General features: G+C 37.6%; 1 protein-coding gene across 1 annotated transcript in view; it reads right to left on the bottom strand.

The window, feature by feature from the left end:
- Positions 1–3,455: 3,455 nt before the first annotated feature.
- Positions 3,456–10,650, bottom strand: part of LOC109931882 (ephrin-A5) — a 187,217-nt gene continuing 180,022 nt past the window's right edge. Inside the window, exon 3 of the mRNA XM_048595424.1 lies at positions 3,456–6,355. Coding sequence (XP_048451381.1) covers positions 6,237–6,355 — 119 coding nt within the window. The 3' untranslated portion in view covers positions 3,456–6,236. The remainder of the gene's footprint in view (positions 6,356–10,650) is intronic.

The raw sequence follows: 10,650 nt of genomic DNA, 5'->3' as shown, positions 1-10,650 counted from the left end.
TTGGCTAACTGTAAGAAGACAGAGGGTGGTGGTTGATGGGAAATGCTCATCCTGGAGTTCAGTTACTAGTGGTGTACCGCAAGGATCTGTTTTGGGGTCACTGCTGTTTGTCATTTTTATAAATGACCTGGATGAGGGCGTAGACAGATGGGTTAGTAAATTTGCGGATGACACTAAAGTCGGTGGAGTTGTGGATAGTGCGGAAGGATGTTGCAGGTTACAGAGGGACATAGACAAGCTGCAGAGCTGGGCTGAGAGGTGGCAAATGGAGTTTAATGTGGAAAAGTGTGAGGTGATTCACTTTGGAAGGAGTAGCAGGAATACAGAGTACTGGGCTAATGGTAAGATTCTTGGTAGTGTGGATGAGCAGAGAGATCTCGGTGTCCATGTGCGTAGATCACTGAAAGTTGCCACCCAGGTTGATAGGGTTGTTAAGAAGGCATACGGTGTGTCAGGTTTTATTGGTAGAGGGATTGAGTTTCGGAGTCATGAGGTCATGTTGCAGCTGTACAAAACTCTGGTGCGGCCGCACTTGGAGTATTGCGTACAGTTCTGGTCGCCGCGTTATAGGAAGGATGTGGAAGCATTGGAAAGGGTGCAGAGGAAATTTACCAGGATGTTGCCTGGTATGGAGGGAAGGTCTTATAAGGAAAGGCTGAGGGACTTGAAGCTGTTTTTGTTAGAGAGAAGAAGGTTAAGAGGTGACTTAATAGAGACATACAAGATGATCAGAGGATTAGATAGGGTGGACAGTGGGAGCCTTTTTCCTCTGATGGTGATGGCTAGCACGAGGGGACATAGCTTTAAATTGAGGGGTGATAGATATAGGACAGATGTCAGAGGTAGGTTCTTTACTCAGAGAGTAGTAAGGGCGTGGAATGCCCTGCCTGCAACAGTAGCAGACTCGCCAACTTTAAGGACATTTAAATGGTCATTGGATAAACATATGGATGATAATGGAATAGTGTAGGTTAGATGGGCTTCAGATTAGTTTCACAGGTCGGCGCAACATCGAAGGCCGAAGGGCCTGTACTGCGCTGTAATGTTCTATGTTCTATACATCTGTTTCACTGAACCATCAAAAATTATTGACCTTATCCTGAATTTTTCGCATGTTTTAGTCATCATATCCTCACTGTATTTATAATTTTATTTAGCGAACGCTCAAGTCTCTTAAATAAAGTGCTTGTATTTTATATTTTCTGCCGTTGCACTTTTCTCTTATAACAGCTGAAAGACATCAACAGACTCAAGTCTCTGGAATAACGTACTGGGTTGTGTTTTCTAGGTATTTATTCCAGGGGACCTTCATAAACAGAAATAGTGTACGCGTCTGTGTGTGTTGGGCGCAACATTGGAAATATTCACTCGCCCCAGGTCACATGCGCAAATAATGTAAAACGCTTTCCTTTTTGAACGTTTTGTGGGTCATTCTGTAAAATACCCGTGAGGGTCAGGGCAAACTTCATGAGCCGAATGGCCTCTTTCCGCATTGAAGGAATCTATTATCCTTGTTCCAACATTTTTGATAACCGATACAGTAACGCATACGAGAATAGCTGTATAGATTGCAAACAATTTTACAGCGTTGATCAAATCAGCAGCTATCAGAACGAAGCAAGAATTACAAATGCATTTGTGCAGTTCTCATTTCACTGTGAAGGTATAGCCTTTGTCTGATGGATTCATCCTTAGCCTTAATGATAACTGCAGTTTGCGAAGTATAGTTTCCAACGGGGAAATAGCTCTAAATTTGTACTTCGTGCGAAAAGTCCAATTTAACGATGTCAAATTACTGTTGGACACACAGTCTATGTTATTCAATTGGATTTGGAGAGAAGCACTAAAATGGCCTGATTTGTAAAATGTAAGGAATCCTTCGGTGTCATCTGAAAATTAATCAAGGTCTATGTTCTTTAAACATATATATACTATGCTGGTATACGTGACAGGAAATGAAATGTACACTTTATTTCAGTCTATGCAGCACGCATATGAATGAGTTTCGATCTAAAGTCAATGATCTGGCTGATCAAACAGGCATCATATGTGCTTGTGTGTGGGACACACCAGTAAAAGATGACAGCGGGCTTTTCAATATTTATGTTTGCATTATTTGACTTTGCTGGAGATGGAGGAAGCGGTAAAGATTAACACAAACATAAGGATAGATCCGCACTTCAAAACCTACAACGGCGGAGATTCTAAGTATATCTATCTGTAAATCAATAATGTTCAAAGTAGGTTGCACCAGGTTCTATTTTTGGTAAATAGGCAGGAATAGAGAATTGTTTAATATATATTTCTGCGCTATTCACATTTTTGGCCTGTCATATTGTCCTTGTTCCGAGTATCAGCACTGAAAGCAATGGATTCTTTTGAATGACTTTTTTGACCTCGATACGGCTCACACTTTTCGGGCTGTGATCTGAAAGAGCTTGTGTGTGTTTGTGCTAATGTCAAGGCGTCTTTGAAAAAGTGTCAGCTCTACATTGTAACATTTAAAGAGCAACTTTCAACTATGCCTATTTTCCAGATTTCTGAATGAATATTTATTTCAATACTTAAACAGCCAAGTGCTATTCTAAATGCCAAAGAACAGCTTGTTTAATAAAGATGAATAGTTAGTGCTTCTGGTCTTTTCTTGGTAAATTGAAAGGGACAGACTGCGTCCCCTGGATTTTCAACCACATTAGAAAACAATGAAACTGCAATGCACCAGACTATTAAACAACCATAGATTTTATGTGAGAAGCAAGTCAGCTGCTGGAGATTAATTTTACATTTTAATGAAGTACAGTTATAACAGGATACAATTTCAGCAACTCAAATGTAATCATTATCATAAAACATATCTGATGGATGAATTTGGAAAGTACAAAGTTTATACATTCAAGAGAAGGTTCAAAAGTAAATGTTTGTCCTCTATTTTGTTTCATTTATTGTCCTGCTCATTAAAATGAGAGGAATATTGGTACCTAGGAATGGTGCCTTTCTGCTTTATTCACCTGCTGAGGCATTAAGCAATAGCAAATCTAGATTTAAACTGGGTTAGGTGTCAATTTCCCTCTATTCTCCCCCTCTTCTACTCAGAGAAGGACCTGCATTGTTCCAGAGTGATTAGTCCATTGCCTCTCTCCAGATGGCTTCCCTGTCAGATATGACCTTTGGGATGAAGGGCGGTCAGTATTGTGCTGTGAATCCATGGTCACCGAGAGCAGAATGATTTCACATCAAAAACCATTACCCAAAGGCAGCAGAAGGGATACTTTACCTTATTGGGCCCAATTGAATTCAAAAGCAGGACTCCAACACTCAGTTTCTCTCCTAGTTTTCTTCTTCCAAAGTAGTGTTCAAATTTTTGAAAAAGTTTTATGGCAGAATTTGCAAATTAGCCATGGCATCATATGAAACATAACTTTTAAAAGTAAGATAAGCTTGCACCTTGATTATTTTTTAAATACAGGCTCATTAAATTGTATAACCAGCTATATTCCAACTGTATATATGACCATTTTGTGTTATATTGTGCTCTGGTTGTTTAGTGTAGATAAAACCCAATTAGCTGCAAAAATGTCACATTTTGAGTTCAGATTTCCTTTGTACAGCACAGGAATGGAATAGTTCCACGAGATCTCGTAATAAGTATAAAATTTATAAATTCAAATACAGTGTCAAGAAAAAGACGCAGTATGCTCTTTAAAACATATTTTCAAACGTTTAATAGCCAAAGACATTGAACATCCATACTATTTATAATGAACACCTTCAGTTTTATTTATGTATAGTTGCTCAGACACGTGTATGTACAAAACAGATGTATAGAGAGTTTCCACATGGCAGCAGGCCACAGGTTTGTTTATTTTCCCCTCATAAGCAAGTCAAAATGCACTCGCCAATAAGTGCAAAGAATCTGCTTTTCAAGCGGTTCTTGAGCAGGGCAGTACAGGCACAGGACAACAATGAACTGGACTCTACTATCCAGACGCACACACAATGAGTGGTTCTAACAGATTGTCAAGAGTAAGCATCTAAAATAGATTTAGCAGACTCCATGAGTAACCTTCAGCATGCCAGCATTTATTAAACTGTACAGACAATGGCAGCAACGCTATTGTAAGAAGATTCGTCTCGCATCAGAGCAGTTTGGGGGCTAATGCATGGGAAAAACTTGAAGTTGCCAAATAGAACAGATTTACCCATTCACCGCTCAATGAAGGCTCGGATGAAAGCAGGGAACAGCTGATCTACGTGGAGTGAATAAAGGGGGAGTGGATTAATTTCTATGCTTCTAAAATTTATAGAACCATTTCCAGTCCACTTTGCAAGGTGGGTCAGTGAAGTGTGGTTGTGGTTGATAGGTAAAATACACCCCTATTTTGGGCCTTGTCATGAACTGCTTCCACACAAAGCGGGGAAAAGGAACAGTAGACGAAATTTACAAAACTATACTGACAAACGTCTTTTTTTAAACTCCAGTCCATATGCATGCTACAATGATAATGGCAAGATCTTCCCATAAAACATTCACTTCATCGCTGGGAGAGAAAGAAAACCAGGAACACAAACCGATCAACTTTCAGAATCACCAGGCCTCGTCACAAAGGGTTTTGTGACCAGAATTCTACATTGTCTCAAACATTTAGGACCAATACATTGAATGTTAAGTCTTTTTGCTTCACTCTCCTCATACATAACAAGCAATTTGCAAGCTGCACCCGTTCCTGTTCTTGCAGCTTTTGCACTATTCACTAAAGCAGCTCGCAGCACTGTAGCAATTCATCATCCATTCCAACATAGATTTTTGCTTAACCTGCTCAGTCAAATCCAGAAGTTGTATTGTATTCAATTATAAAAGATGTAAGAATTGGAATTAATACTTTATCAAACACTATTTACAACATAGGTTGCTAATAATACAGAATTTAAACAATTTTTTTTTTCCTTTTGCCCTCGAAGAAGGTACAAACCAATGTACTAAGCTAACACTAATGTTATAGACTATTACAGGATACATAGTATCCACTGAACAGATTGATCCTTATTTCCCTGCTTAAAAAAGGCAACCAAAAACAAAGAAGCAAGAAAGTGGTTGGTCTTAAATGTCCTCCATTATAGTAGGGGAAACCAGTTCTTGTTATAATTCTCCAGCAGTGTAATAGTAATTATTTAATATAGAATCCATTCTTGACTAAAATGTATTGGCAATAGTCACTGTGGAACAGATTAAACTGCCAGAAATTAATAACATCCAATACTGAACTGTAGTCTACAGCTGCTCAGAACAAAATAATTCAATGGTTACATCATTAATACAGTTGGATTGTAATCCAGTTTATCAGGAGAAAATGCAGTATTTTTACATTCTCGGTTCGTTAGTTTTTCAATTATAGAACATAGTGATAAAATAAACTGCAAAATTATCAGTTATGCCCAATATCCATCCGTATTCACATGAAAATTATCCCTATTACAAATGACATCAGCATTCTAACCTATTATTTTATCCTTTAATATTTGTATTTCTCAAGTAGTTCTGTGGAATAGTAGTGGCCTATTGCTAACTGCACCACCCTTCGGTTCTGTATTGCTTCCCAATTTCTTCAAAGGTTATCCTTTCTACACACATCTCCTACAAAAATACTGAACCCGAACAAGGGCTCATGAAACAGGAAATGTGTCAAAAATACAAACTATTACAGACAATGTTAGCAACTGCATGAGCAGTGTCTCTTCAGACACATGTTGAATTATAACTCCTGAGAGGGATGGGGTTATATCTATTCAGAATATCACCCCTCAAGTCCTGATGCGGTGACTCAATGTTTTGCATGATCATCTTACAGTATTGAGTGAGAAGGTATAAATATTGCATGGAGGAATAAACCCTCTTGGGCTTCTGCTCAATATTCTTATTCTTCAGTGACTGTTATCTGCCACTACTGTTACTCATCCATACTTGGATGACAACAGCTAAACCACCTAGGGGTATTTTGAAAGACAAAATGTACAGGAAAATAAGAATCATTAGTCTCAAAATATAATTTGGCATTTTTGGGGGCTTATCAGTTTGGATTCATCTTCCCTCTCCAATCACTCCCTACTCTCCTCACAGAAAATAAATCTCGTGTCTGGAATAAACTGAATGCTCCCCCTCCTCAACAGTGCAGTTACAGAATCTGTGTTGTTTCCTGATCCAGCCATGCTGTGTCAGAGGTTCCTTGGATTTTTGAGCACTACAATGTTGAAAGTGCCATGATAAGGATCAGTACAGTCGCCAAAAGTAGCGGGGATATCCTGGGTACTTGAGCGTTGTTCTCACCACGCGATGGCTCAGCTTCATGTATGGTGTCATCTATTCAGAGAGAACAAACAGAGGAAGCAATGCTGTTACAGAAAAAAACAACAGAAAGAATGATCCGCAGTACTTTAGTTACAATTATAGGTCAGCCAAGCTCCTCAGGCAAATACTTTTCATTGTCACACTAGCATGGAATGTACAATCTGCACTGCGTTTCAAATTTCTAATTTCTTTTAACTTGGAAAGATTTTCATTAACTAAGCTTAATAGAATACCAATGAAAATCAAAAGCAATGGTAGGTAAGAAGCACTGATGAACTTTTAATATTTTAAATAACACATACATTTCAGCCTACAAAATAATAAGCTGAGATTTTTAATGCCTGGGAGCTGTCCTGTTAATTTCTAGGCAGTTTGTTCAATTTAAATTAAGTAATTTCATGCACCGCATCTACTGTTGGCTTTCTCATTAAAATATTTGGAAAGATTTTACTATTGACTAGAATGAATTTTCCTGACAAAATGAAATGAAGTATGATCATTCAGGGAGATTTTAGATTAAAACAATTTGGAGGCATTTAAAATAAATCAGATCTAGTATTTATGAACATTTTTTCTCATTGCAAAAATCTTTATTCAACCACACAAGAAAACCAACAGAACGTGTCATCAAGTTGCTACTAATACATTCACAATTAACTTTATTTGGTATCCAGATAAAGTGACAACTGAACGGCACAGTGAGTACATCTACAAATTCAGTTTGAATGAAGAAATAAAGGAATAATGCAAGTATTTTCCATTTGATACACAGAATACAAAACTTAAATTGCTGGTTGTTAATTCTTTCAAAAATCAGTTCCCACTGCTGTCTCTGGAACTGGAACCCACAAAGTTAGCCATGTTATCTATTCACTTTTGTCTCTGAGTTATATTATATTTTTATTATAATTTCTTTTACATAGAAGGGGAAGGAGTGTTTCCATTCTCATATTTATAAAAGTAGTAATCGGAAAACTTTAGTACAGAAATTTAGTATTTTTTCCCTTCCCTGGAATCTTTATCAAAGTCCCTGGTCTTTAAGTCTGGGTTAATGTAATTAGTATTTTGCATTTGCCCAACAGTAAATAACACAGAATACTTCCAAGCTGCATAATTTTAAAATATTGGCTTTTCTGGGTAAAATTGTTTCCACATTTGAGTGGAGATCATTTTCTATGTCTTCTGTGTGCTAGCAAAACTATAAAAATGATTGTTCAATTTATTTCCAGAAATAGCAAACAAAAAGTGTTTTCACCCACCACTTATGATGTTAGTAACAAAAGCTAGGAAGAGAAATCCACTGACACCTTATCAAGGCTGTTTTTTCAAAACATTGACCAGCTGACGACAATTCAATAGTTCAAATTTTGGTGTGCATGACGTTGAATTTGTGAATCTATTCCTGTCATTTCCAATTTTTACAGGAAATGCTATACATTTGCTATTATAAGGAACACATTTTCACTCTGAGCTTTGTGTAACCTTGATACTCTTTTTGCTTTTGACCAAAATGTGACAGAATTTCTCTACTGCGGAACTGTGCAGTCAAAACTCTCTCTTACTTGACATCTAATCTGTTCATATCCCATTTTCTCAAGGTCCACCATTTTTTTCTACCCCAGCAAATTACTTTCAAAATGATCTTCAAAATCTTCCATAAACTAACTTCAGTCTATGTGGGAAATGTTCCTTCGTGTCTACTTTCAGTTACCCTTATTGTTCCTCTCAATTGTTTGTTCCTCCTTCTCTGATTCACTAGCTGAGGTTCATTTTTCATCCATGTTGCCCTTGCTCCCTGGAACATTCTTCTAAAACCATTTTGTCTTACTACTTTACTTTCTGCTTTCAAAATCTGTCATAAAACCTGCCCAAGCCTTTGATGTCCTCTCCCTAAATTCCCTCACTCATGGTGAACACCCACCTGTGCTCAAGCAAATACATTAGGATATTCAATTGCACTGTACATGCTCAAACGGCTGCAGTGGTAGTAATAGTCACAAGGACTACCTATTCAAATAAGACCAATTGTTGGGGTTAGAAATATTTACTAAGCAATCCCCAATAAATGGATTGATTTTATCCATAATATCAATGTGAACTTGAGCACTAAATCTGTCACTGATGTGAAATCTCAGTGCAAATTTCTACTTGCTTCTTGTAGCATTGAATCAAATTTATTTACTGCCTGCTTTTAATTTAAGTGGAGTTTCCAGCATCTGTAGACTTTAGAGGAATATTGTGCCATTTGGTGCTCCGGTTATTTCCCTGAGAAATGCAGATTCTTCTGCAGTTCGATTTTCTACTGTACAGGGCCCTGTCTTCGTGGAGGTAGACCATGTTACTAGGGCAAAAGCCCATTGTGGAAAGGTGCATGGATCAAAGATAAGGTTACAACTTTGATGTCCCTGTGGTCCCTGCAGAGTACAGCATTACAGAATTGTTACTTTTAATTATTTTGTCTGGATGCCCTCTATTGTGAATGGCGTTAAGTTTCAAGTAACAAACAATCGGTGCAAAAATCTAAACCAAAGAAAAATGAAATAAAGAAAACTTAAAATGTCTAAGTTTGTCCAGTGTAAAGACCATAAAGATTTCAGCACCATTGTGCTGACTTGGCCAGTCTCAGAGGATGAATGCAGAAACAGCACTAATTGGTTATCACATTGGCGTGAAGGAAAATGAGTAGAAAGGAAAGGACGACAATATTAGCCAAGTTTACTGTCCTGATCATAATTCAACTATTGTGACTAATTTATGGATGCTAGAATTCTGAGTGAGAACAAGTTAGATTTGGCTGTCACATTTTCCAGATTTGGACAGTCAACCAGCACTCAATGTTGAGATCACACACAAGTACCTATTACCATGTCAAGGTATTAAAGTGCACCTCTACAACACAGTGAGAGAATAAACACTATTGAAAATGACAGGAACTGTGGGAAGTAGAAATTGCAATGAGAGGCACACAGCGGCAGCCCCTTCACTGATTTTCTCAGAAAAAAAGACCAATTGATGTTGCTGCAAAATCAAATTTCATGGTTTCCAATTAGCATTGCTTTGATTGTGCAGTCAGGAAAGAATGCTCTGTTCTTTTGGGATGTATTGTGTTGGTATCCCTGGAATTCAATGTGCACAAACAGCCAATTAGTACAGATCTCAAACTTTTTAAAGTAACTGTTCTTAGGATCAAAACTCACAAAAGATATGAGACAGCCATAGGTAGCGATAGATAAATGTTAGCCTCTGCTCAATTGGTAGTCCGCTTGTCTCTGACATGTTTGGTTGTTGGCTAAAGCTGCAGTAGAAACTTGATCATATATACTAGCCATCGTATCAGTGTGGTATTGAGTGATTGCTGGATAGTAGAAGACACTGTCTTTCAGAGTAGATGTTAAATTGAGGGCCCATCTGGTTAGGTAGGCATTAAAGAAAATAGGACATGATTCTAAGAAAATCAGACGAGTGCTCCTAGATTCTAGGTTAGTATCCTCCCTGAAACAGATAATCTGGTCATTTATATCATTGCTGTTTGTGAGACCTTGCTGTGCACAAATTTGAGAATCAATTTTCTCCATTAGAACAGGGAGCACATTACAAAAAATACTATTTGACTGTAAATCACTTTGCAATCATGAACTACACCACAACAATACAATCTCTTTCTTGAAAGCACAATCATGTGAATGAGTGCAGAATACACTCCCATCGATCTGAACTGAATCGAAACCCAGAATCTAAGGGTGAAAGGTGAATATTCTAATTCACTGTGCCACTCAGACCTTCACAGTAATGAAATGAACTGCAATATTGAGTTGCATCAATTTTCACATTAGGCTTGCTAAAATATTGGCAGCAGCAGTGAGTTACTAACATGACTAAAAATATTCAGAGACACAAATGGTGTGGCATAGTTTAATGAAAAGGACAACATTAAAATACAAAGAAACACATAAATATGCTGTCGACATGTCTGGTATTTCTGTTCAAGGCAGTGGTGCAGGCAGACAACAGCCTGGGTTCTACCAAACTGAGGGAGCCATTTGTCACGAAGTGACTATTTTCAGATGTCATGGACAAATTTCTTACAGTACATGAGAACTGCAACACCTTTCAATTTTGGAACAACCCCTTCCCTCCCATTTATCAATTACATAATTAGTTAATTGCATGCTTCTATTTTTGTAAATCGTTAGGCAGTTTTATTGTAGCACTAAAAAAATTGGTTAATTTAACTCATTTCTTATTAAAGCAATCTTTTTGCAAAGCAATTGCAACAAAGCAGTTATAAAGACAACGGGAACATTATA

This window comes from Rhincodon typus, chromosome 3, assembly GCF_021869965.1.
Source record: "Rhincodon typus isolate 14 chromosome 3, sRhiTyp1.1, whole genome shotgun sequence".
In the NCBI taxonomy this organism is placed as follows: domain Eukaryota; kingdom Metazoa; phylum Chordata; class Chondrichthyes; order Orectolobiformes; family Rhincodontidae; genus Rhincodon; species Rhincodon typus.
This window is presented reverse-complemented; position numbering and strand designations above follow the sequence as displayed.